Source organism: Corylus avellana, chromosome 11 (genome assembly GCF_965113065.1).
Source record: "Corylus avellana chromosome 11, dhCorAvel1.hap1.2, whole genome shotgun sequence".
In the NCBI taxonomy this organism is placed as follows: domain Eukaryota; kingdom Viridiplantae; phylum Streptophyta; class Magnoliopsida; order Fagales; family Betulaceae; genus Corylus; species Corylus avellana.
This window is the reverse complement of record NC_142500.1, coordinates 18,912,504-18,939,858: the sequence shown is the minus strand read 5'-3', so window position 1 is coordinate 18,939,858 and position 27,355 is coordinate 18,912,504. Positions and strand designations below refer to the sequence as shown.

The 27,355-nt window shown below is 36.4% G+C and overlaps 2 protein-coding genes across 5 annotated transcripts; both read left to right on the top strand.

Moving 5' to 3' along the window:
- The first annotated feature begins 2,624 nt into the window (after positions 1–2,624).
- On the top strand, positions 2,625–17,533 carry LOC132165545 (protein PHOSPHATE STARVATION RESPONSE 1). 4 transcript variants are annotated; one of them, XM_059576162.2, is made up of 9 exons: positions 9,168–9,366; positions 12,613–12,667; positions 12,781–13,422; positions 13,524–13,743; positions 13,829–13,905; positions 14,021–14,060; positions 14,832–14,889; positions 15,889–15,958; positions 16,804–17,533. In XM_059576162.2, the coding sequence occupies exons 3-9, from the start codon at positions 12,787–12,789 to the stop codon at positions 17,152–17,154; spliced, it is 1,452 nt and encodes a 483-aa protein (XP_059432145.2). In that variant the 5' UTR covers positions 9,168–9,366; positions 12,613–12,667; positions 12,781–12,786; the 3' UTR covers positions 17,155–17,533. The 4 variants fall into 4 exon arrangements, with proteins under 4 accessions (XP_088367778.1, XP_059432145.2, XP_059432146.2 ...); XM_059576163.2 differs by having other exon boundaries at positions 12,613–12,691; XM_088511652.1 differs by lacking the exons at positions 9,168–9,366; positions 12,613–12,667 and adding an exon at positions 2,625–2,656.
- A 3,791-nt stretch (positions 17,534–21,324) lies between these two features.
- CESA4 (cellulose synthase A4) lies at positions 21,325–26,782 on the top strand. Its single transcript, XM_059576581.2, has 12 exons — positions 21,325–21,449; positions 22,108–22,306; positions 22,409–22,527; positions 22,765–22,822; positions 22,918–23,068; positions 23,275–23,887; positions 24,013–24,150; positions 24,447–24,572; positions 24,674–24,886; positions 24,975–25,487; positions 25,574–25,924; positions 26,013–26,782. The coding sequence occupies exons 1-12, from the start codon at positions 21,366–21,368 to the stop codon at positions 26,592–26,594; spliced, it is 3,147 nt and encodes a 1,048-aa protein (XP_059432564.1). The 5' UTR covers positions 21,325–21,365; the 3' UTR covers positions 26,595–26,782.
- The last annotated feature ends 573 nt before the right edge of the window (positions 26,783–27,355 follow it).

Below are 27,355 nucleotides of genomic sequence, written 5' to 3'. Positions count from 1 at the left end.
TCTAAGTGTCTTAAATAGGAGAGATGAAAGAGCCAATCAAGATTGTAGTCCAACCGAGATTAAGAGAAATCAAGCTTGAGAGATTTCCAAGTTGCGGGGGAATGTTTCCACGCGATCATCCAGTTGTTGGAAAGATTGAGATATATTGTAATTTAACGAAGGAACCATGCATGCATTGAACTTTGGGAGGATGATATATTCATTAATGAAACTTAAGTCCAAATAAGTCAAATGTTGCAAACCAAGTAATGAAGAGATTATTTCGATCACCTGATAAACTTTATTACTTAGATCAAGGGTGACAACATGACCTGTTCGATTGCTGCATTCAATTCCTTAATTCCCATTTAATTGCAACAATATTCTTTCTCCTCACTGCTCCAAGAAGATAGCTGGTCGAAATGATCATCCGAGTATATATAAGTGGTTAAGTTGTTGAAACCCAAATATTCCAATGATACTAATTAATTATAAGCAGAAAAAAAAAAAAAAAAAAAAAAAAAAAAAATTTTGTCATATAGTGCAGTGTAATTAATAATATTACCTCCCCAATAATTAAAATTTAACATTGTGAATATCCTTCTATAAATATCAGGGAAAAAAAAAAAAAAAAAAACCCATCACTACTTATTCGATTGCTTAATTGTCTACAGTGTGTTATCCTGTGATGCCGGAAGATTAAAATGTTAAAAACCAAGAGGGTAAGTAGTAGAGAATTATAATAATTGTCTTGATTCAAGTAAACAAATTTCGGCAGAAAATAATTGTTTAAATCCTCTTGAAGTAAAAGTTGTTGTAAAATGAAGTGGAATGTGCATGGAAAATTGGACACATATGCCTAGCAATTCTTTTTTTTTTGGAAAATTGGGGATCGGACCACTAATTACATTACATGCGCGGTCTATCTCATTATATATTTCACATGCTAACTACAAGATTTCATAATGAGGAAATAATAATAAGATAGTGACAGAGATTTATGTGATTTGGTCTATGATCTACAACCACAAGATCAAGCCTTAAGGCTGCATTAAGCTCTTATTTTTCTAAGTATGTAAGGTTGTGAGGGCTGCCGGTGAATGAGCCGTGAGAACATAAGGGCTGAGAACAACACCGGCAATGGCCATGTAAGGGTCGGCTAGAGGAAGTGGGTTGACTCTGCGTGGATCTAACTGACGACATTTTTTTTTTTTTCAACAAAAATAAAACATTATAGATAAAAGGGTTTCGTGATTGTGAAATCAATCGAAAAAAAAAATGATAAGAAACATAAAAGAAAATTGCAATCCAGAATCTAACAATTGGTGTTAGCATATTTGCTCTAATACCATATAAGATTTCATAATGCGGAAATAATAATAAGATAGTGACACAGAGATTTACATGGTTCGGTCTATGACCTACATCCACAAGCTCAAGCCCTAAGGCTGCATTAAGTTCTTATTTTTCTGAGTAATATTTATAATATAACATACTCCTTATTTATAGAAGAATCATGTTGAATACAAATAGACTTCAAATCTAGCTAGGTTAGCTATGTGATAATCTTTAACTAGGTTAGCATTGTCTCCAAATATATATATGGCATTCTATATGATTCTAAAGCCATCTTTATCCCCTCTAACAAAAGAAGAATCTGAGCTCTTATGATAATTCTTTCAAGCTATTCAAGATTCTTATTTGTGTTTTGTGCACACAAATAATTAATATTTGGTGCAGAAAGTCTTGATCACTTCTTGAATTTTTACCTTTTCCCCCTCCTCTCCATCTCCCTCCAATTTTGTATACTTGTTTATATTTGTGGAACTCATAGCAAGAATCCATTCTTTGTCAACTTAACACCTCATGTTTATATATAATACAAATCATATATATGTACCATTTTTTTTTTCTCGTCTTTTCCTCCTTTTTAAATATTTTGGGCACGCAAAAAACAAGGCATGTAGCATGAGGTCCATGTCCTCGTGTTGGTCGAGCATAGTTTATTTGATGCAGTTTAACATTTTGAGATAATTTATGATTTAACACATGCAGTAATTAAAGTAGATATTTCATGAATTTAAACCTTAACGTTACACTTTACTTTTCATCTAATTTAATATTTTATATTAATTTAAATTATTAAATTCATAATTAACTTTTAAAATAATTAATGATATAACAATGGTGTGTGAAAGTCTTCCTTTATTTTTATTATTGTTATTATTATTATTATTATTATTATTTTGTAAGAAACTGCTCTCATTCAACATCAAAAGAGATTACAAACAGAAGGGAAACAGCAAAGAAACAAAAAGAAAAATACAACACTACACAAAGAAACAAAGAAAAACTTGTGATGAAAATAACATGCGAGACTCTTTTGTTATGCTGAGGCCCAAACAACACTACACAAAGCAACAATCCAACACTAACTGCATGCGCACTCTTCATGACGTTCACCTGTATTGCAGTGCCCAATAGGCCCAGAGAGAGGGAGAGAGAGCGCAAAGCGCACTCATGACGTCCACTTCCTTGGGCACTCCAGCGACGGAATTTAAAACATCCGTCTGTCTCTACAGCAGTACTATCTCCATTTTCTGAGCCCAAATTCTTAGTTCCGAATCGATTCTGAGCCTTTCGTGTCCTACTTTCCGAGATTTCTATGAATTTTTAGGTGAGAATTCGGTGCACCCATTTGATGATTTTGTACAATTTTGTGTTCTTTTGGTTAAATTTGAAGGCTGTGTTGGAAGCCGTTGTGCAATTTGGGATACCCATATATTTAAAGTTTGATTCAATTTCGGTGTTTCTCAATCTGTTTTGTGGAAAATTGAATTGGGTCATCTCTCTCTTCCATGGGTATTTGATGTTGTTTTGGTTTGCTGGTAGATAATGTGTTGTTATTTCCATCGTCTTTGATGCCTCTAAACTGTTTGTGATACGTATTGATTTGCATGGTGGAGTACGTGGCTATTTTTTTTGGTGCATTTCGGGTTTTGGGTGGATTAGGCGTGCTGGTGGTGATATTTGATTCTTGGAGCTAGTTAGTAGTTACCACCTTTTTTCTTTTTCTTTTTTGGGTTTTTTGTGTAATGGATCTAATAGGATCCATATAATTGTTGGTAAGATCCATATAAAATGTAATGGGTCTAGAATTGGATGTTTTAGTTAGGGTGGGTTTTGGGTAACCGAATGATAGGCCGGTAGACAATGGTTGGTTAGTTTTGGGTGAATATAAACCCAACCCAAGCCCACTTCTGTAATGATCACATAAAGAAATATTCATAAGAGGTTCTTGGAGACAAGCTGTTCTCAAATCAACTGTGGAGAATCTTGGGCTTCTTGAAGTGCCCATTTCCTTTATAATCCATCTTTTACAATTCATGATCCATAATCCATTCAACATCATTCATCTTACCCAACACTCATAACCCATAACCATTCAGTTCCCACCATTACGGAGACATACGTACGTTACAAGTTGAAAAATGCTTTACATAAGATGATAGGTTATGATAGAGCTAAACCTATATGATGTAAAATGGCGAAAGCTTTTATCTTGTGGAACCCATATATTTTGTGTATGATTAAGTAGGAATTGGCTCCAGAGAAGGTGAATAGTGTTCTGGTAACTTATTATTTATGCCAGGTAGTAATTAGTTTTTTTTTTTTTTTTTTAAAGATGGCATTTTCCGCTCTAATATTGTAAGGTAATAGAAGTAGCGCAACAAGGATAAATGCAAATTGAGAAACGCTAGGGGTACTAAATTTTTTACCAAGATAGGCTTACCAAACTAATGTGTAGCTGATTCATTAGTACCTATTACATTTTTCTTAATTAATTATTTTACTCATCTCCAATGAATGAGCTACACATTAGTTTGGTAAGCCTCTCTTGGTAAACAATTTAGTATCCCCCGCATTTCTCCTGCAAATTTTTTTCTTTTTCTTTTTTTTTTTAAATGTTTTCTCACGCAAATTACTGCATCTATTTTGGCGGGCGTTGATGCATTGCTATGCTTGTTCTTATTTTCTGATTCAGAGTGTTTGCTGTTTTAAAGGGGTGAGGTCACCAGAACCCGAATGGTTATTATTCAGTATTTTCCCTGTTGATCTTCTATATTCTTGTTGCATTATGTGGCAATACAGTTACTATGAATCATGAAGATATTTTGAACTTCAATTTGTTCATTGTTCTCTCCTAATATAGGATAAATTCACACGATGGCTACCCACTCTTCCTCAGCCCCAGCAAAGCCAAGCATGCATTGGACGCCAGAACTTCATGAAGCCTTTGTGGAGGCTGTCAATCAACTTGGTGGTAATGAAAGTGCGTAACTCTCTCACTGCAGTCTTATTGTAAAATTATGTAACTTTTAGTCTTTTGCTTCAATTGATTTATTATTTTCATTTTACAGGAGCTACTCCAAAGGGTGTGCTGAAGCTCATTAAAGTTGAAGGGTTAACAATCAATGATTTTAAAAGCCATTTGCAGGTATTTATGCCTTACTTCTTTTACCGTGAGATTAGTTTCCTGCTAAAATAATGCGTGAGTATGTTTTTTCGTGTGTTTACTTTTAACTGGAGATCTTGCTCCATTAATTGCAGAAATATAGGACAGCTAGATACAGACCAGAGTCAGCAAAAGGTATATATCAATTATCAAGTACCCTATGTGTGTTTAGCATGCGTGCGTGCGTGCGTGTATGAGTATATGTGTTTGTTCCTTTATTTGTTATTGTTGTGCTGCTTTCATTTGACCTCAATGTATCAGTTCCTTTATGTCTGAATGTTTTCCTATTCTGGGAAAAATGTGGGGGTGGGAAGAACAGGGGTGGGATGTTTTCCTTTCTGTTCAAATGTTTTCCTTTGCTTGGAAGAACAGGGGTGGGATGTTTAAGTATGCATTTAGCCCCTATTTGTTTATGTTGGCATGGAAATTTTTAAGTCTCAAAAAGGAGGACAGGTTTTGGGTAAATGCATATTATAATGTCAAGAAATTGTTGAAGCTTTTGCATGATGTGAAAGTAAAGAGAGACAAACAAATAGTGTTTGACAAAACTTTCTGTCCCAAATATAAAATGAGACTCACTTGTTATTGTCTGGAGGATTATGGAACTTGTTATTAGCAGGGTGTTCTGTGCTTTATTGCTAGAGATAATTTGTGCTAAAGAAACGTCCCTAAAGTCTTATGCCATTCTCTTAGTAGTTTGTTATGGTGAAATACCATCAAATGATCATTTCTTCACTAATTTCTTGACTCAACTCAACTTAACTAAGCCATAATCCGAAGTGAATTGGGTCTTCTTCTTCTTTGATTTCCTTCTCACATATTTAAAAGATTCTCACTCCACCTATTTGGTGTGACTAACACATATCGGCTTCAGTCATTGAAGGCACTGCCTTTGATTCAAGCATGCAGCTAAAAAAGGTTTTTTACTAATCTTTTTTGGCTTAGTTGTTTGCTTTAGTTTATGCTCGTTCGTTACTGATGTTTTTTGTGGTTGGCACAGAGATGTTGACTTGTTTTACTATTTACAGATTACTTCTAAAAAATTTACTGTGATGGGTTGTTAAATTCTCCTCTGAGAAAAAACTGACTCCAATAGAAGAAATTTTATCTCCTGACTTGAAAACGTAAGTCAACTGTTTGTGAATACCTGGAGGAATTTCTGTTGTATCATCTGGTGCACTACATTTACTCTTTGGCTTGCAGGATAGCATAATCTTGTCTTGTATGAGAAATTTAAGGTAACATGTAATGCACAACATGGTTTATTATATATCGCTCACTAAACATGGGTTTTATGAGATTATCTCACTAAACAATTTAATCCGAATCTCAGTGTAATACGATTGAAGCAAGGGTTTTATAAGATTATCTCTTTACAAAATATAATCGAGTTTGATAAAGCTTGCTAGTTTAATTGAAGTGTCTTCAAAAAAAGGCACTCAAGATCTCAATCTTCAGAACAAGTTGATGGATCAAATTGAATGGCTGCCTGACACAATAAGAGGCCCTGCTTATTTGGGGAGAAATTGACTATCATAACTAAGAATGCAACCATATATTGAGAGAATTCTGTGTGGGTTTAATGAGAAGCAAAGTGCAACTGTTTGGAGGAAACAGAGGACTTCATTTATTCCTCTTCATGGCAGTTGAGTTCAACCAACTAAAACCAATAAAAAAGAATATTTAAATAAAGTAGCGATATATTTAGAGAATTTGATGTTTGGTACTTTTGGAAAGTGGCTAGCTAAATTAAATAATAATAATAATAATAATAAATTGATTTTCTGACTAAAATTTAGCTAGATTTTGACTAGTTCCCACTATGTAATATATCTTCATCTAAAAAAAAAAAAAAAAAAAAGTTGTATTTGGATTAGACCCAACAGATTGTCCACTCTAGTGGGAGTTGTCTAATCTTATCAAATAGAAAGTTGGAGATGCCATCCATACAATTTGGAAAGACATTTATTCTAACCAATTGTCTATATATCTAGGTCAAAGTGTCTGGTTTTATGATATAGAAAGTCTGTTTCTACATTGTACAGTTCAGATATCAGAAAATGTTCTTGTCTAATGTCTCCAAAATATGCATCTATTCCTGTACTGTGGCCTGCGGGTATATATATATATATATGATTCTAAAGCCATCTCCATCCCCTCTAAGAAGAATCCGATTGATCATCTCCTTTAAGAAAAGAATCCGAGATCTTAGGATAATTCTTTCAAGTTATTCAGGACTTTAGTTTGTGTTCTGAGCCACACACAATACATAAGTTGAGGTGTCACGCGTCCTCAATTGCTAAGGTGACAACCCTACTTTGCATCTTGTGCACACAAGAGACCGGACACAAGCCTTGCCCTTACTCAAGGCTTGTGATAAAACCTTCCTCTTACTCAAGTTCAAGGTTGATTTTTCTTGTTTCCTCTTCGTAAATATGATTATGATAAATTTTCCAACTACTTTTTTCAGTTGTTCTAATGTAATCAACAGTTGATTTACTTCACCGAGCAATTTGATTAACAAAACAATCTGAATTTCAATGATGTACATCAGCAACCAAAGAGAAGAAAAAGAACACAGATTATATTAAGGTTGGAAATTAGGAAAATAATTTAGTTGACAAAAGACACATAGAAGGCAACGTCTGATAAGTGGAGCAGTTCTAGGGAGACTTTCCAGGTCCAGAAAGAACACTCAATGACATCTGTTTTTAAAACATGTGAATCTTACGTGCATTTTTAATAGTATTAACAAATCATTTGCATTTTAAATATACATATAAGAATCACACGCAGTAAGGAAACACATTAATTTAATACATTGAATGTGAAGAATTTAGGCCAAGCCAACTTAGAAAGATAGCTTTATCCTTACATTTCTTAAGAATATTGGTTGAGAGATGGTGGTTAAACACAAAGAATTTGATACTTGCCCAAACCAAACCATGCCATATTATGCTCTCTTTCTTCTTCTTCTTTTCTCTCTCTTTTCTGCACAAATAAACATCATGATCAAAGTTTTTAAAGGCTACATCTTTTCTTCATTGATTTGATTGTGTAAATGTAAACAAATCCCTTAATATTAATGTAAACAAATCACAATTTATCAGGTCTTTTATCCTCTCTCTCTTTCTACTTCTTCCTGCCAAACAAAGCTTTAATAATAGAATCTACTTGTCAGCTTTACATAGCGGCAAGTTGATACATATATAAAATTAGATGCGACTTTGTGGAAGCTCACCAAAAGAATATCTAGTTTTAGGCATTAAAGATCACAAATTATGAGGTTATATCTTGTGAAAAGTTTGAGCAGTTCCACTTGGTGTTCATACCCAAAATCAGCTTTTGTTTATATATTAATTAATATTTGGTGCAGAAAAGTTTTGATCACTTCTTTAATCTTTACCTTTTTCCCCCCTCCCCTCCATCTCCCATCAATTTTGTGTACTTCTTTATATTTGTGGAACTCATAGCAAGCATTCTTTATCAACTTAACACCTCATGTTTACAATAAACAAATCATTCATGTACTTTTTTGTCTTTCCTTTCTTTTTAAAATATTTTGGGCATGTAAAAAACAAGGCATGTAGCATGAGGTCCATGTCATTGTGTTGGTCGAGTGACAAAAACAATTTATGGGTGGAAGAATATTAATTTAAATGATTGAGTCTATATTTGTTTTAGCAGTTTAATTTTTTTTAAATAATTGATAGAATGCTAAATTGATCATTGTGGTTGGCCTAAATTACAAATCACTCATTGTGGTATAAAAAATAATTTATAGGTCATTATAGTAATGTAGTTGGCCTAAATTACAAATCATGTACTCTTTATGGTATAAAAAATAATTTATAGGTTTTCAAGGTATGCCAAAATAACAGTTTAATCTGTTACTTTGTCACGTTATACCCAATAAAAATGTGACACATGTTATTATTAATTTCTGACTTTCAAAAATGACAATTAAGATTTTTTACATTATTTTACGACGCCAACTAAGATTACACACCAGCTCTCACTCCACGTCATACAGCTACAGTAAATTAACCTAATCTTTTATATCCCCAAAATTTTACCTCGTGCGTAACTCTCCCTTATCTTCATCTTTATCAGCCACTTGACAAAATATAATCGTCAAATTCTCGCAAAATGCTCCCAAATTATTGCAAGGAAGATAAAGCTTTTACCCAAAAATTATTTTTAACTTAAAAGCTCTATTTCTTAAACACAGTATCAAACAAGCTCTATATCAAATTCAAGTCGACCCACTGCCTTATCTGCAACCTAAGATGAGAAAATATAATATACTATCTCATATACTTTTTGTCTTTTTTCTTTTTCTGGCCTGCACGGAAGTCCACCAAGAAAATTATCCATCCACATATTGACACGCGTCCAGGCAAAATTCCTATGGACCATGTTTGTGTCTGAAAGGAAAAGAAGAAAGCCCTATGGGCCTTTTAAGGCGATGAAAGAGCATTTCTCTAATCGTACGGTGCAAACGGCAAAATCATAAGCCCCACGTGCACCCCATCAGATATTACCACCGCCCACCAATAAGGAACTTCCAAGCGTGGGCCCACCACATATGAACTGAACTCTTCCCTGACACTTTCCAACACGCGCTGTTGTGGAGCGTGGACCATCTACTGTTCCTTATATCGCAGTGGCCAATAGCCTGCCCAGGCCAAGAGAGAGAGAGCGCAAAGCGCACTCGTCACCGTTCACTTCCTTGGGCACGCCGGTGACGGAATTTAAAACACCCGTCTGTCTCTACAGCACTATCTCCATTTTCTGAGCTCAAATTCTCGGTTTCGAATCGATTCTGAGCCTTTCGTGTCCTACTTTCCGAGCTTTCTATGAATTTTTAGGTGAGAATTCGGTGTACCCTTTTGATGATTTTGTACAATTTTGTGTTTTTTTGGTGAAATTTGAAGGCTGTGTTGGTTGCTATTGTGCAGTTTGGGATACCCATTTCGAGTTTGATTCAATTTTGGTGTTTCTCAATCTGTTTTGTGGCAAATTGAATTGGGTCATCTCTCTCTTCCATGGGTATTTGATGTTGTTTTGGTGTGTCGGTAGATAATGTGTTGTTACTTCCATCGTTTTTTATGCCTATACACTGTTTGTGATATGTATTGATTTGCATGGTGGGGTACGTGGCTATTTTTTGGTGAATTTCAGGTTTTGGGTGGATTAGGTGTGCTGGTGATATTTGATTCTTGGAGCTAGTTACCACTTTTTTCTGGACGTTTTTTCCTTTTCTTTTTTGTGATTTTTTTGGGTTCAATAGATGATAGCTTATGATAGAGCTAAACCCATATGGAGTAAATGGCGAAAGCTTTTATCTTGTGAAACCCATATGTTTTGTGTATGATTAAGTAAGAATTGGCTCCAGATAAGGTGGAATGTTTGACTGGAAATTATGTTTGGCCAACCAGAAATATGTGGACTAAGGGTGTCTTTTGTTGACATTTGAGAGATATCCTCTGCGTTGTTTTGAAGTGAGACTTACTAGTGCTTTAATGATGATCCACAATGTGAACTTTTGGTCTGATATGGTTGGGAAGTAATGATATCATGGTCTCTTGCTCTTACTTTGATTGGTATTGGTGAACAGGATGTAAAAGTATGTGACAGCCTTAATGGAGTTGCTAGTCTTCAGATATTTATGAGAGCCATTCAGATCAAGTTGGACTCATAAAGTCTGAATTTAACGGCTCCATTAAGTGTTTGAGAAAAAGTTGATTCTGGAAATGGCACTGGAAAACCTGTAACGTTGTGCAAAATCTTTGGTAGAATAGTGTTGCGGGACTAGAATCACATTGATACAGTGCCTCATCCAGTGCTAGGAAACAGTTTTTTTACTTTATTTGCTTTTAATCATAGTGAATTGAATCAATATGTGCAACTTTAACTTAAAGAATCCATGATGTAGTCTAAAAGTATACTTTGTTCAGGCAAGTATGATGTTATCGTCTACCTAGGTGTTGGTTAGTGCTGACATTGATTTTGTGGCAGAATTAGCACCTGTGACTTGCAAGACTTGCCAACTAGGTTGGCCAGTGTTGTGTATACTTTTCTGTCTCATGTTCTTTGAGAAATATTCCTATTCATCCTCTGTTTTCTCATTTGTAGGTCTTTGGAGATTTGAGTCTGATTACCATGATTATAACACCCAGGAATAAAATAAGAATTTTTGGAGTCCTAAAAACTTAACAAGAAAACAAATAGAATACTTGTCACGAGCAACAATAGGTTAGACACGGAAAATTCTGTAAGCGTTAGATCTATACAATGTGAAAAAAGAGATGGAAACACAAAAGAAATTCGAAACTGTGAGGTTTTGTTCAAACAAAATGGCATCTTCCACATGCCAGTTGAGAATGTGCGGAAATTCGAATGAGGTAACATCTCATTCGAACGACATTGCATCTTCCACATGTCAATTAAAAAAGTACAGGAAAAAAGCGAACAGACACAATCTCATTCGAACAACATCGCATCTCCACGTGCCATTTAGCATATGGAATTAGGTGAGACGAGACACCTACGTACATTTAATGCAAGTTTGTTTGAACAAACTTTAATCTTGTTCAAGCATGATGAACAGTAACCACATAAAATTGTCAATTTAAGCATCTAGACCGAGAGCCAAATGTTGGTTTCTTGTTTTCCTTCATCCCTTGAGCCGAGAGTTAACATGAGAGTGCATCCTTGGGGGTTTGATTAATTTTGAAATCAAATGAATGTTAACAAAGCAGTTAAAGGGAAGGTCAAGAAAAATAAAAGTATTATAGAAGTTAAAGGAAATATGCTTAAGTAACTATGATTAGTTGTGAAGCACGGTTGATTTAAATATTGCTATAGTTATGTGCTAGTTTTCAATCACTGCAATGTATGGTATTTTGTTTTATGCATGAGATTGGAAAACCTAGTTATATGCACAGTTTTAATGTTCAAAGTTAAAAGAAAGTCTCTCTCTGGTTCTAAAGAAATGTGAAGCATTGGTGTTTACCTTAAAAGAATCTTGGTGCGATACCTTTGTATTTTGAAAGACAGAACACGTGTTAAAGGAAAAGTTTTAACGACCTTTCGAAAAACAACATGATGTTTTAAGGCTTTCATTAAAACAAGAGAGAGAGAGAGAGAGAGAGAGAGGATTTTTTATCAAATAAGAGCTCTCATCACACACAATTGATTGGATATGTTTCACTTACTGAGCCATGGACTCATAGTTCCACTTGTAAAACATTGTTTTACAAAAATTGTCAATATTGAGGCAAAGGACGAGCAAACATGGGAACCGTAGGTTAAAGCTTCGAGGGTATATTTTGGACTTTCTTAGATTTGTATTTTGATATAGCTGACGTATAGGTTGATAGAATATAATGTATAAAATGAAAGATAGATGTGACTATGGATATATGCCTAGTATTTTCTTTGACTATATTGTGTTGTTCATGGTCTAAGGACTCATGAATCTAAATTCTGGTTCTTCATTGGAGTAAGTAAAGCTGATAGTGACAAGCTTAGGCATCTCCCTTTGGATTATTTGTTAGATATCCTGGATATCCTAGTTTGGCGAGCTTGGATCCCTAGTATAATCTGGTGACTTGGACTTGGTTGTTTTAGGACTAGTATCTTTTTGAATGTCTTGCATCAGGAGCTTTTCATTCAACTATTCTCTGGGTACAACATCTGAAGGATTGTCAAGCATGCTTAGTGTCTGGCTTAGAATATTATTCATGTCTAATGAGTACCAGGATCTGATCCAGAGTTAACACCCTACATATTTCTTTATACAAGATGATGATATTTATGATCATCAATTCTTCACTCACCATAGTTTCAAGGGGCTGATCCCATATATATGTCCCATACATCCTCCATAAGAATCAAATTTGCTTATTGACTGCTGCTTTTGTTGATTGTGGAACTGGAATCTGAATGCCTGTTTAGATGTAAAGACGAAATAATATTAGAGTTCAGATGACTGAATCAAATTCCCAATCTTGACTGAAAGCTTCTCATCTTCTTCTCCACCAAGAAACACTAATTACAATGTGCTTCCTTTTTGTTCGTAGTTTACATTAATGTACTGCTTCTGCTTGCAGATGTAAAATTTGATGAAATTTTCCTTGGTGTGAGTATCAAGAACGAGCAACCAGGGTGCGTTCTCTAGGTTTTTAGTTGGCGAGTATTTCTACCATGTTAGTGTGGACCGCACAAACTAAACTAATAATTGACTATATAACTGACACATTCTTCTTTTCTGATTTAAGGACAAAATGGAGGCACGCCCTGCTGTATCCATTCGAAGATCAGGTGCAAATCAGCTCAGTAGCATGGGGATTTCTGGAACACTGTCTTCATCTTTACCAGTCCTTCCAACCCCTTTGGAAGAAACATATCCTAAGCTACCAGACTCTCAACAGGTTTCCATGGAAAGAGAACTTGTAACAAGGCCTCTTACCCATGTGAGTCATTTATCCTCGAACAGTGGAGTAGTTGGTCACATGTTTTCATCATCCTCGGGATTTTCTTCAGATCTTCATTACTCATCTCATTCACCCCATGAAAAGCTTTCAAGAAACAGTCCTTTTATTTCTCAGTCATCAACTAATGGGGCATCTTTACCATTCACACATTCTTCTCATTCAGAACCTCTTGAATCTACAACGTCAAGTCATTATCCTAAAGAAAACACTGCTTCCTGGCATACTGATTCACTTCCAAGTTTTCTTGATTTTCCTGTAAATACCTCTATTGAGAATGGTCAGGTAGAAAACAGTAATTGTAGTGCTGTCCTGGCATCTGAGGAATTTAGTAAATGGGCAGACCAGCTAATCACCGATGAAGATGCTTTGGCTTCTAATTGGAATGAGCTTCTTGCTGACACCAATGTTGCAGAGTTGGAACCAAAGGTTTGATCCTCATAAGACATGATGATTAATATACACCCACAAGTGAAATGGATAATTTCTAGTAGAATTAATTTTCAAATGCTTTGGGTTTGTTTCTTTAGATGGCATACCAGGTGCCCAAACTATCTCCAAATTTTCAATCGCACCAGTCCCAAGTTCATCTGCAGTTTCCTGCTCCATCTGGAGAAATTCATGCTGTTGCTGCCCCCTCTTCCTCAGCCCCTGCCTCTTCCTCAGCCCCTGCAAAGCCACGCATGCGTTGGACACCAGAACTTCATGAAGCCTTTGTGGAGGCAGTCAATCAACTTGGTGGTAGTGAAAGTATGTAACACTGATGCTCTCACTGCACTCTTAGCGTAAAATTATGTAACTTTTTCTTCAATTGTTTATTATTTTCATTTTACAGGAGCTACTCCAAAGGGTGTGCTGAAGATCATGAAAGTTGAAGGGTTAACAATCTATCATGTGAAAAGCCATTTGCAGGTATTTATGATTTACTTATTTTACCGTGAGATTAGTTTCCTGCTAAAACAATGTGTGAGTGTGTTTTTGCATGTGTGTTCACTTTTAACTGGAGATCTTGCTCCATTAATTGCAGAAATATAGGACAGCCAGATACAGACCAGAGTCGGTAGAAGGTATATAATGTGTGGGTGTATGAGTATGCATGCTTGTTCCTGTGTATGAGTATACATGCTTGTTCCTGTTTTTTGTTATGTTTGTGCTGCTTTCATTTGACCTCAATGTATTAGTTCCTTTTCATTTAAATGTTTTCCTCTGCTGGGAAGAATAGGGGGTGGGGTGTTATACCTTACTGTATCAGTACCTTTCTGTTTGGATTTTTTTCCTTTGCTGGGAAGAAGGGGGTGGGATGTTTAAGTATGCATTTAGCCCCTATTTATGCTTGCATGGAAATCTTTAAGTCTTGAAAAGGACATGTTTTTGGTAAATGCATATTATAATGTCTGTTATGTTTTTGAGGCTTTTGCATTATGTGAAAGTAAAGAGAGAAACATATAGTGTTGGACAAAACTTTCTGTCCCAAATATAAAATGAGACTCACTTGTTATAATCTGGAGGATTATTGAAGTTGTTATTAGCAGGGTATCGTGTGCTTTATTGCTGGAGATAATTTGTGTTTAAGAAACGTCCCTAAAATATTATTCCACTCTCTTATACCATCAAATGAACATTTCTTCACTAATTTCTTGACTCAACTCAACATAATTATGCCATAAACGGAAGTAAAAGTTTTCTTACTAATCCTTTCTTGCTTATTGTTTGCTCCAGCTTATGCTAGTTCATTACTGATGTTTTTTGTGGTTGGTGCAGAGATGTTGACTTGTTTTACTATTTACAAATTACTTCTAAAATATTTAATGCAATGGGTTGTTAAATTCTATTTACAGGATCCTCTGAGAAAAAATTGACTCCTATAGAAGAAATGTCATCTCTTGACTTGAAAACGTAAGTCAACTATTGGTTAATAGCTGGAGGAATTTCTGTTGTATCATTTGGTGCATTACATTTACTCTTTGGCTTGCGGGATTGCATAATTTTGTCTTGTCTGAGAAATTTATTACAACACGTAATGCACAACATGGTTTATTATATATCGCTCACTATGTTTCCACATGGGTGACTTGACTTTGGCCTTCATGTTTAATAGAGTAGAGGGATGCTGTGGGTGTTGATAGGCAGTTTCCAGTTATACGAGACACTGCAATGGTATAGCTTGGGGGTTCTCCTTTTCATAGGATTTTTTTTTTTCCTGATGGGAGATATGATTTTATAAAAATATTAAAAAAATGAATACCTCCTTTTCTTAATGAATTTGGTGAAATTTGAAAATTGTTTATGCTCCAAACCTTTAAGCCATCTAAGGCTCTGCTAATAGTATGCATGAGCCCAGAACCACAAGGAAGGTTGTAGAAATCGACAAGGTTGAAATCTATTAATACTGTTCCTATAAGTAGATGGATATTTCTCATACATTCATGTTGTGCTTTAAGTTGTAAGTTGTACCATCGGTAAGTTCTCATGCCTTTTCTGCGGTAATTCTATTTCGTGAGGAGAGGAAAGTTGTATGTACAATTTTTCTAGCCAGCTCTTTCATTTTTTAAGACTGAATCCAGCAAGAGCAAAACTTGTTTGTAAATTCTATAGCAACTTTAGCCCCTTGAACGTGTTCTGTGCAGTCACTATTGGCAAGCCTTTATGATTGATGTTTTCAGCCGAAGTGGCTCTGTAAGCCAGACATATGGTTATGGGCTTCCATAATGCGTTAAGATTACAGGCTGGGTAGGCTGTTTTTGAGGATGATTCAATGGGCCTGGATTAGGTCCAAAGGGGGCCCAAGTTTCAAATAATTCGAGCTTATACATGTTTTGGCTTGTAATCTCTCACATTAGCTATTGAATTACTATTCTAAATTTAAATTGATCTATGAACTCTGCTTTGTTACAGAGGTATTGAGATTACTGAAGCTCTGCGGTTGCAGATGGAAGTTCAGAAGCGGCTTCACGAACAGCTCGAGGTATGAATTTGTCTAGGTGGTCTCTTTTCTACTAGATGTATAGAGGATTGCACCTTGTTGGCATTTTTATAATAGACTTGTAAAAAAGAAAGGAAACTGTAATGGCACGGTCCGTTTTTTCTTTCTTTCTTTCTTTCTTTTTGTTTGGGGGGGGAATTAGTTTCAGGATTTATTATTATTATTATTATTGTTCTTTGTCATGAGTGCTGCAATATTGATAATGGCCCTAGTCAAATCATTGATATGTAAAGGAAGTTGCGTATAATTTGTTCACATGAAGCGGTTGATTTTCATGGGAAGTCCTAAGATGCACTAAAAGGAATCGGAGATCTACCATTTTAGCTTTTTCCTCATTTTAGAGAAGTAGCACTGCACTTCAAGTATAGTGTAGCTATGATATTTTTCTTTCTTTCTTTCTTTCCTTTTTTTTTTTTTTTTTTTTTTTTCAAATGGCATTTGTCGGGTTAGTGTTGACAGTGGAAGATTAATTTGCCCCACTTTTATTAGTCTGCAGGTTTAATGTTGGGACCGGGTAATACTGATATACCTGACATGGGAAATATTGGGGCTGCATTGTTTATTTGGACATTTTCATTGCAACATTTACTTGGCAATTTTTGTTGGTTGCTGCTATCCTTTTACTGGCTTGATTGCTCATTGAATCATGGATAAAACGTAAGGTTGTTTCTTGTGAGCATTGATTACTATGAATATTTTGAGGCCGTATCCATCATGCTGTAATCCCACCCCTTCTTTTTCTCGGTTCTACATATTTTCGGTTAGTTTCGGTGTTGCTGTTTATGTAATTTGTGGTGTTAATATTGCTATCTTTAAGCTCTGAGCAGATTCAAAGAAATCTACAGTTGCGAATAGAAGAACAAGGAAGATGCCTCCAAATGATGTTTGAGAAGCAATGCAAGTCTGGTATTGACAAGCTAAAGGCACCAGCATCCACTTTGGAGAACCCCTCTGCTGCGTCTTCCGATGCAGTACCGGGTTCCACTGACAAAAGCGAACCGGAAGCCTCCCAGGTAGACCACGGTAAAACAATAACTGATCCAGGCAGTGCCAACACTAGGATGGAAGAAAGTTCGCCGGAGCAAAAGGCACCTGAAACTAAAGCTCCTCAGAATTCTGAGCCCGATGCTTGTGAAGCTAATTCTCAACCCTCAAAGCGTCCAAGAAAGGATGAATAGCCCATATTCATCGGCCAAATCAGCATTGGACTGAGAAGAGGTTACTTATTAATGGAAAATATTATTCTTGAGAGACATAGCTGACTGATGGATAGAGCTTTGGAACTGGAGCTGGGGTTCCTCTCTTGTCTTTCTATTATATCATATGATTCTCAAGGACAATTTGCATGTGCAGTAACAAAGTTGAGTCAAGTTTTGATCATAATTTTCTTCAACCGTACAAATCCTCTCATTTGTACGCTTTAAGTTAAGCAAGGATGAAGACGCATAAAGAATTGTTGCAAGAATCCTGCTGATTATGCCTGCATGGGAGTCTATTTTGCTGTAAAAATCTGTGGCCTCAGTTTTAAGCTATCAAGAATCAAGAATCATTTCACTCTGTTATAATGTTCTCATTTATCATTTGTTCTTCGGGGAATAGGATCGTCTTCATTTCATTTGAAATCGACAATATATAGCTAATATTTTTAGAGGGGTAAAATTGTCATTTTAATTTTTTTGACAATTTTATCTCTTTAAAAAACACTGACCGAATACTCTACATTTCATTTGAAATGGAGAGAATTATTTTTCCGTAGTATGGCGTTCGTTGGCATGTGATATGTTTGCATGCTTTCAATTCTAATGAAACCCACAAAAATATTTTTTTCCGGTGATTTCCGAAGGAACAAAGTTTTCCTCGGGTTGCATGACATTTTTTCACGTAGACTATTGAACTGAAATTAGTCTTAAAAGCAAGTAAAAAAAAAAAAAAGCATGTGAACATTTACATTAGGCCCATGTCAATTTAATATACTAAAATGTATGTAAATTTTACATGTTATACTAAAAATGTACGTGAGCATCACATCACATGCTCTATGAACAAATGTTAATTTTAGCCCCAATCTACCTCCATGTCGGCTCTCAGCAGGGGTTGGTTTTCACTATTCGGCAGCCCATCCATAGGGGTGAAATCTATTATTCACCCACAACAAACGAATAATTTGTGATTATCCATTCTTGTTAATCATCTTTTCTTCCACGCTTCAAGCTCTAGAACGCCCAAAAAATTCATCAAAATACAAATCGCCAAATCCTCCTTTGGTTCATCAAAATATAATATCAACAACGCCAAACCCGATACCCAAATCATCAAAATACAAAAACTAAATATACATGCATATAAAATAATGGGCATGCGGTTGGGTGGATATTATCCACCCCCACATGCCCATATACTGTTATCTGCCCGAGGTAATGTGTCAAAAATCCATCCATTACCCTTATGAGGGGGTGGATTCGAGCGGTTAGACCGAGTAAGATTTTTTTTAACTTAGTCTATTTAAACTGACATGTGTACTTAGAATGTGATTTTTTACATGCATTATGACAGTTTAACAGACTAAATTTAAAGATTTTGAAAGAAAAGTTTATTACATTAAATGAGGGGATAGTGAAAAGGGGGCCCACCCCAAGGGTAAGGGGCCTAAAATCCGCCCATCACCCATACGGGTGAACATATTCGAGCGGTCAGAAAAAATGTATCGAGGATGATAAAATTTTCTTCAATCCAGTCTATTTAACTAACATATGTTTAGAATATGCGACCTTAATCTTAGCATGTTCTCTTCTTTTTTTCTTTATTCTTTTTTTCTAATTAATGCAGGAGAGGGGGATCTTAGCATATTCTCTTGTTGTGTCTAACCTTACCCCTTAAGTGTTATGGGCTATTTATGCATATACAATTATTATTATTTTCCTTACTGATATATATATATATATATATATATATATATATATATATATATATGCTTATTATTTTGTATTTTACTTGACTAAACCTTGTCATAAAAAGTTAATCACATTTGTGTTATCACTTAAAAATAAATAATCAAGTACTTGCAATTTGAACTCTCTAAAATTACTTAGTCTCACATATTAAAAAATCAATGTGAAACTTAGTACCCATAAGCACTTCTATAATTAATCCTATTACTCAATATGGGCAATCCGCCTACCATACGTGGGACTAACTTTTGGGATGTCACGTTAATGTTGATCATAATTAAGAAGTAACAACTCAAGTGGATTATACAATTGGATATGATCCTGTTGAAAGAATTTATATATATAATCTGAATTATGGGTTATGATATCGCTAGATGGCTAGGAGATCCATTGCCTGAATTGTTCTACACAATCTGCATGCAACCACGTTAATTATGAATCTCACTATTTGGATTGGACAAGTGCATGCAATTGTTTCATTCACGTACAAGTGGTTTCTCAAATTTGTTGTTCGCAGGTAGCTAAAAAGGCTTGACAGATTTGTGACATTGCAAGAGGATCAGCAGGTCAAAGCTCCTTCAAGTGCGAAGATGCTAGAAGGAGCTTGCTGAGCTGAAGCACTTTCCTACTTCCAAGAGCTTGCTGATCATCGATCTGTTGGTCTAGACTCTAGAGTAAAAATATACCTTCATTCATAGCAGCTGAGGAGGATATCTTGGAAATTAAGGCCAAAAGGGCTTTCCTTCGTCGATGATCTTCATGGGTTTTGAATATATATAATCTCAGCCAGCCATTTGAAACCAATGCTGTGACGAAGTCAGATTTCACAGTTCAATATTCCTACTTCCATGGAGGCTACTAATTGGTCAATATATATATATAGGACTGAGGAAAAATTAATAAGCATTATGGCCTTCTAATTAAAGAGGGTAGTTTGCAGTCACCACAACAAACGCAGAAATTAATGAAGTTTTGTGGTTCTCATTGTTGTTGGCAGGTTCTTGTCCGATGATGTTTTTTTTTTTTTTTTTTTTTTTGGTTTTTTTTGGTGAGTAATTGTCCGATGATGTTAATGCTTCTGTTTCTTTTTCTTTTCATTTATTTCCAGTTTGTCAAGGTTCACATTTTGGTGTAATATTGGAATATCTTTGATTTGAAGGAAAGAGTGCAGTCAATGCTACTCACCCTACTATATTATTCTTTAATTAAAATAATATAGAAAAATAAAATTGCTATTATATTAATTAAATAATTAAATTCACAATTTCTTATCATATTAAGTTTTCAAGATAATTGATAATTTAACATAATTTTTTTTTTTTTTCAATCAAATAAGGAGAGGATCTTTTCCGCTCCAGATCCAAAATGAAGAAAAAAGTGGACAATCCTAAAATCAAAACAAGGGTGGGCTCCTCAACAAAAGTCCCAAAATAAAAATATATTGCAGGAAATACAAGCAAATAATAAGAAATAGGCCAAAAATTAGCCCGGTCCTCTAGATCTTGGTTGAAAACCCAAGAAAGGGCACCACAAAGGATGTTTGAAGAAGCTGACCAACTGTTTGAAGAGGCATTACATTTCCATCAGGAGCCGTTGGAGAGGAGAGAACACCCCTAAATTTAAGCACAAAAGTCTCCAAAATAAAACCTAACAGGGAGACAAGAGCCCAAATAACCCACAAAACAACACAGAAATACAAGAAAACTAAAGCAAAGATAACACAACAAACACAAAAGAAATACAAAGCAGAAAATTAAAAAACCACAAAACACCAGTAGCAGCGGAGGGAGGCAACAGCGGGGAGCACCAGAGAAGCCACGAATAGAGGAGAGCATAGAAAATGACACGTGTCTGTGAGTAAGATCCACGCTAACCCTTTTAATTATACCCATGTCTCGACACGAACCCAACGTGCCATATTTAAGGCTGGCAATTTTTGACACGACCCACAAACCTGACACGAAATTCGCAAATTCGGATTAAGGCCAAGTCTAATCCGTTTAATCAAATGAATCAAATTATAATTAACCTATACAATATTATACCTAACATGTACTCTTCGATGCAAGCTTGAATTCAAACAAAAATTGCGACCCCTAATTGTGACACATGCAAAGTGTGCATGTAACACTTTTGTGATAATATATGGTAGTTGGGTTGTAGAGGGTAGCGTCAGGCTTAAAAGGCTTTGAGTCCAAGCTAGCTATGCAGCAGAGAAAGCAAGGAAAACCAACTCGATCCCCCCTACCTATCGCTCGCTAACGTCTCTTAGACTCAAACATATGACTTCCCAACTCACAGTTGGTAGAGACTCTCGAACCCCCACACATGTTAACCTCCAACCTCTTCTTCGCTATAATATCTCCTTCAACCCACTTCTCTCTTCTCACCAGCTCCCACTCCACATTCTTTTTCCTGCTTTCATCTCCCTTTTGCTTGTCATGGCCTCCAACGCCATGACCGGCGGCCTTGTTGCTGGTTCTCACACCCGAAACGAACTCCATGTTTTGCCCAGTGGTGACGAGGTAATTATTAAGCTTCTTCTTTATCTCTTTCATTACGTACATTTCTTTTTGTCGGTTTGGTTTAGCGGTTTCAAAACATGTAGTTTAAAAAAATAGAGATTTTAAAGCATACTAAGAATGTGTTTAATTGGTACTGAGATTTCACGGACAAAAAAATGCAATCTTAAACCAACTTGCAAAAAAAATGTATCTCTTAAAAAAAATAAAATAAAAGATTTGATTTGAAAACGTCAGACAATAGGGCTAAACTGTCATTTACTAAAAAAAAAAAAAACGTTTAATGACATTTTTCAAGTCGCACGTTTTAAAATCACTAACCTAAACGGACCATTAATGAAAATACGATTTTTAAAAACGCAATTAAACATTTAGTAAAATTACAGTTGGACCTTTTTTTTAAAAAAAAAAAAAAAACACAACCCGCTTGTAGATCTGCAATTTGAAAGCTGTCATTTTTTTCAAAAACACTTTTTGCCGGCAAAATCGCAAGGCAAACGGACTCGAATTTTCACTTCTCTTAGGCGTTTTTTTTTTTTTTTTTTTTTTTTTTTTTTTTTCTTTTCTTTTGAACAACCATGTTACTTTGAAAGCATGATGAGAAAGATAGTGTGAAATAAGTTTATGTCAAGATTTTTCTTACGAATGTTCTTGATGGCAGCAACGGCCTCCAACCCGTCAGTCGGCATCAAAAATTTGCAGAGTTTGTGGCGATGAGATTGGATACAAAGAAGATGGTGAGTTGTTTGTGGCGTGTCATGTGTGCGGCTTCCCCGTTTGCAGGCCATGTTATGACTATGAAAGGAGTGAAGGGAACCAGAGCTGTCCTCAGTGCAACACTCGCTATAAGCGCCATAAGGGTTAGCTTAATTAAGCTCTCATCATTTTAACCCTATAAACTTCAGACTTTCAATGGAAATGGGACTCAAAACATAAGGTTTTCTGATTTTCTCTCCCTCCAGGATGCCCTAGAGTTGCTGGAGACGACGACGACAACTTCGATGCAGATGATTTTGATGATGAGTTTCAGCTTAAGAATCGCCATGATGATTCCGATAGGCAGCATGTCACCGTCCATTCGGTAATATCATATAAATTATATGAGAAATATTATTTAGCATACTGTTATAAATTGTGGATGATGAGATAGCGAAAATTAGCCCTCGATTTTTCTTTTTTATAATTCCTTGTTGATTGAAAAGCTAATTTTTATGTCATGTTATCCCGGTTGTATAGAAATTATATATATAGCAGTCCATTAAAAAGATTCAAGGGAATTCAAACTGTAGGAAAGGACTTAAGGTGGTGAGTTTTGCAGGAAAATGGGGACTACAATCACCCGCAGTGGCATCCTACTGGTTCTTTTGCGGGAAGTGGTAAGAGATGTTTTAACATAAAGGGGTTAATTTATTTCTTCCATGATCATTTATTGATCTATGCATTTTTGGGTGGTGTTGAATTGGATGTGTAGTTACTGGTAAGGATTTTGAAGGCGAGAAAGATGCCTACAGCAATGCAGAATGGAAAGAAAGAATAGAGAAGTGGAAAGTCAGGCAAGAAAAGAGAGGTTTGGTGAACAAAGATGATGGAAATAATGATCAAGGCGAAGAAGATGACTACCTGTAAGTGTGATTATAAACCGAATCACAAAAAATGTATTATTTGGGTGCGTTTATAAATCGGCTAAACTGAGATTTTACCAAAGGTTAAACTGCGTTTTTAAAAACCACATTTTCAAATTGCGTGTCTTGAAATCACAAACCCATAAAAGATATTGAAGATTATGTTGTTCAAACCATGCACCAACAATGACAGCTTCCTTTTGCAGTTTGGCTGAGGCCAGGCAACCGCTGTGGAGGAAAATACCAATTGCCTCAAGTCAAATCAGTCCATACCGCATAGTCATTGTTCTCCGGCTCTTCATTCTTGTTTTCTTCCTCCGCTTTCGAGTTATGACTCCAGCATATGATGCTTATCCCCTGTGGCTCATCTCTGTAATCTGCGAGATATGGTTTGCCTTCTCTTGGATTCTTGACCAATTCCCTAAGTGGTTCCCCATCACCCGAGAGACTTACTTGGACCGCTTGACCATGAGGTTTGAGCGTGAGGGAGAACCAAACCGTTTATCCCCAGTTGATGTTTTTGTGAGTACTGTCGACCCTCTTAAGGAACCGCCAATCATAACTGCAAACACTGTTCTTTCCATCTTGTCTGTCGATTACCCTGTTGAGAAGGTGAGCTGTTATGTGTCGGATGATGGTGCATCAATGCTCCTTTTTGATACACTATCAGAAACTGCTGAGTTTGCAAGAAGATGGGTGCCATTTTGCAAGAAATATAGTGTTGAGCCAAGAGCCCCTGAGTTTTACTTCTCTCAGAAGATTGACTACTTGAAAGACAAGGTGCTGCCCAGCTTTGTAAAGGACCGCAGGGCTATGAAAGTAAGCAATTCAACAGATTAAGGAAACTGAAAAATTTTCTTTGCTAATGATCAGCTTTCTTGCAACAGTACTTCCCCATAAACCAAATGAGGCTTAAGGAAGTGTGTTTGTGTTGTGTATTGCAGAGAGAGTATGAAGAGTTCAAAGTAAGGATTAATGCATTGGTGGCAAAGGCTACTAAGAAACCAGAAGAAGGATGGGTGATGCAGGACGGTACCCCGTGGCCAGGAAACAACACTCGCGATCATCCCGGCATGATTCAGGTTAAACAAATATTGATTAAATGATTAAATTTATCATTTTCTATCATCTTAAGCTTTTGGGACAACAAGTGATTTAACACTTTTTTTCTAGGATAACTATATGTCATCAAAATGCGACTCCTAATTGACATTTAGCCTCTGTTTGGTTCTTGGAATCTTCATTTTTGAAGAATTTGCTGACTCTTTTTTTTAACCTTTCCAAATTTTCCCTTATTCTTTTCAACAACCAAACACTATGCTACTTTAATTAGTTGAGAGGGTCTATTGCCTAAAACTGCTAAAACTCTGCTTTGCAGGTATATCTTGGAAGTGAGGGTGCACTAGATGTGGAAGGTAAGGAGTTGCCACGGCTAGTATATGTTTCCCGTGAGAAACGTCCAGGCTATCAACACCACAAGAAAGCTGGTGCCATGAATGCTATGGTGGGTAGCTCGTTATTCAAACAATGTCAAGCTGGGTGGTGCAGTTGATATATATCTACCAATTCTTATAACTTGGATATTGTTGTGTATGTGATCAATAGGTTCGAGTTTCTGCAGTGCTTACCAATGCACCTTTCATGTTGAATCTGGATTGTGATCACTACATCAACAATAGCAAGGCTGTAAGGGAAGCCATGTGCTTTTTGATGGATCCCCAGCTCGGAAAGAAACTCTGCTATGTCCAGTTTCCTCAAAGATTCGATGGCATTGATCGACACGATAGATATGCTAATCGCAATATTGTGTTCTTCGATGTAAGTCTTAAATGCTTTGTCATCTGTTGATCTGCATAACAATTTCCACAAATGTCTGACCAAGACTTTCATTGTTCTTTGGTTACAGGTTAACATGAAAGGCTTAGATGGCATCCAAGGTCCAGTGTACGTCGGCACTGGAACTGTCTTCAACAGACCGGCATTGTATGGCTATGATCCACCGGTGTCTGAGAAGCGGCCGAAGATGACATGTGACTGCTTGCCTTCGTGGTGCTGCTGCTGTTGTGGTGGTTCAAGGAAGTCAAAGCCAAAGAAGAAAGATGAAAGAGGCCTGCTTGGGAGAATCTACAACAAGAAGAAAAAAATGATGGGGAAGAACTATGTGAGGAAAGGGTCAGGATCCATGTTTGATCTTGAAGATATTGAAGAAGGGCTTGAAGGCTATGATGAGTTGGAGAAATCATCACTTATGTCACAAAAGAATTTTGAGAAACGTTTTGGACAATCACCAGTGTTCATTGCTTCCACTCTTATGGAAGAGGGTGGCCTTCCTGAAGGAACTAGTCCAACATCACTTATTAAGGAGGCCATTCATGTTATCAGCTGTGGCTATGAAGAGAAAACGGAATGGGGCAAAGAGGTATATTAGCTCTTAGCTCCATTACATGATTTATAGGAGTTTATGACTTGTAAGATCACAAAATGATTAATTTCTTTCCCTTGCAGATTGGGTGGATATATGGTTCTGTCACAGAAGATATTTTGACAGGCTTCAAGATGCACTGCAGAGGATGGAAGTCAGTGTACTGCATGCCAAAGAGACCAGCTTTCAAGGGGTCAGCTCCAATCAATCTATCAGATCGTTTGCACCAAGTTCTGAGATGGGCTCTCGGCTCTGTTGAAATTTTCCTTAGTCGCCATTGCCCTCTATGGTATGCTTATGGAGGAAAGCTGAAATGTCTGGAGAGATTGGCTTACATTAACACCATTGTTTACCCTTTCACTTCCATCCCTCTGCTTGCATACTGCACCCTTCCAGCAGTCTGCCTTCTGACTGGAAAATTCATCATCCCGACTGTAAGTAGCACTAAAAATATTTTGATTTGTATTCTTCCCATCTAGCCATGCACACAAGCTCTAACCAGATAACTTATTTGTTCTTCAGCTGACAAACCTTGCTAGCATATATTTTATGGCTCTTTTCCTCTCCATCATAGCAACGGGCATTCTTGAGCTCAGATGGAGCGGCGTGAGCATTGAAGACTTGTGGCGTAATGAGCAATTCTGGGTGATCGGTGGCGTCTCAGCGCATCTCTTTGCTGTCTTTCAAGGCCTCCTCAAGGTCCTTGCTGGAGTTGACACCAACTTCACTGTGACATCCAAGTCAGCTGATGATGCAGAGTTTGGGGAGCTCTACCTATTCAAATGGACAACCCTTCTCATCCCACCAACCACTCTTATAATTTTGAACATGGTGGGAGTCGTGGCCGGAGTTTCCGACGCCATTAACAACGGCTATGGCTCATGGGGTCCGTTATTCGGGAAGCTGTTTTTCGCCTTCTGGGTCATTGTGCATCTTTATCCTTTCCTCAAAGGTCTAATGGGAAGGCAAAACAGGACTCCTACCATAGTAGTACTTTGGTCTGTACTGCTTGCATCAATTTTCTCATTGATTTGGGTTCGAATTGATCCTTTCTTGCCTAAGCAAACCGGACCAACCCTTAAACAATGTGGGGTGGACTGCTAGACATGCTTTGATTCGCCTTTCCCTTTACATGATTCCCATTATAGTTTATGCCTCTTGTTGTTTGTTCCAATCTTCCTAAGCTTCCAAAGAGAGTTTGTTGTGAATAGTCATTTCAGAGAGATTTTGTTGGTAATGTACAAGAGGGGAGCCCCTGGCATATTCACTTACAAATATTATAAGAAACACTTTTATCATGACAAAAGTTTCTTTCTTCCTTCCTGTGCTGTGAATTGCATTTTGTGGCTACCATACATTTATGTATTATAATCCTGAATCATGCACATTTCCTAGACACATACATATTGGGTTGCCTTGCCTATTGAAACATGTTTTGGTAGTCTCATAACATTTGAATTTTAAGAGTGTTGCTAGGTGTATTACAACTTCTACTATAAATTTCTTACACTTGCAACACTTACCACGCTAACCGAGTTTATAAAAAGTTATAGTAAAAATTATTCTACTCCAAGCATTTTCCAAATTTGAAATATTTGCTCTGCAGCTATGAAAGTGGTAGCTAGATCTTGCATCATAAAAGAAACAAGTTAACGTAACTACTTGAAAGAAATTAAGTAAAAGCAGGGACCGAAAATAGAAAAGAAAATAAAAATTGTATTAGAGGTTTAAAGTACCAAACCGTAGTAAATTGGTCAGTTAGACACAACACAATATACAAGAAAACTTGTATTAGAATTTTGATTGAGGATATTTAGTTAAATTTGATTCTAATAATGAATCACACTGGATAAAAGACATGAATT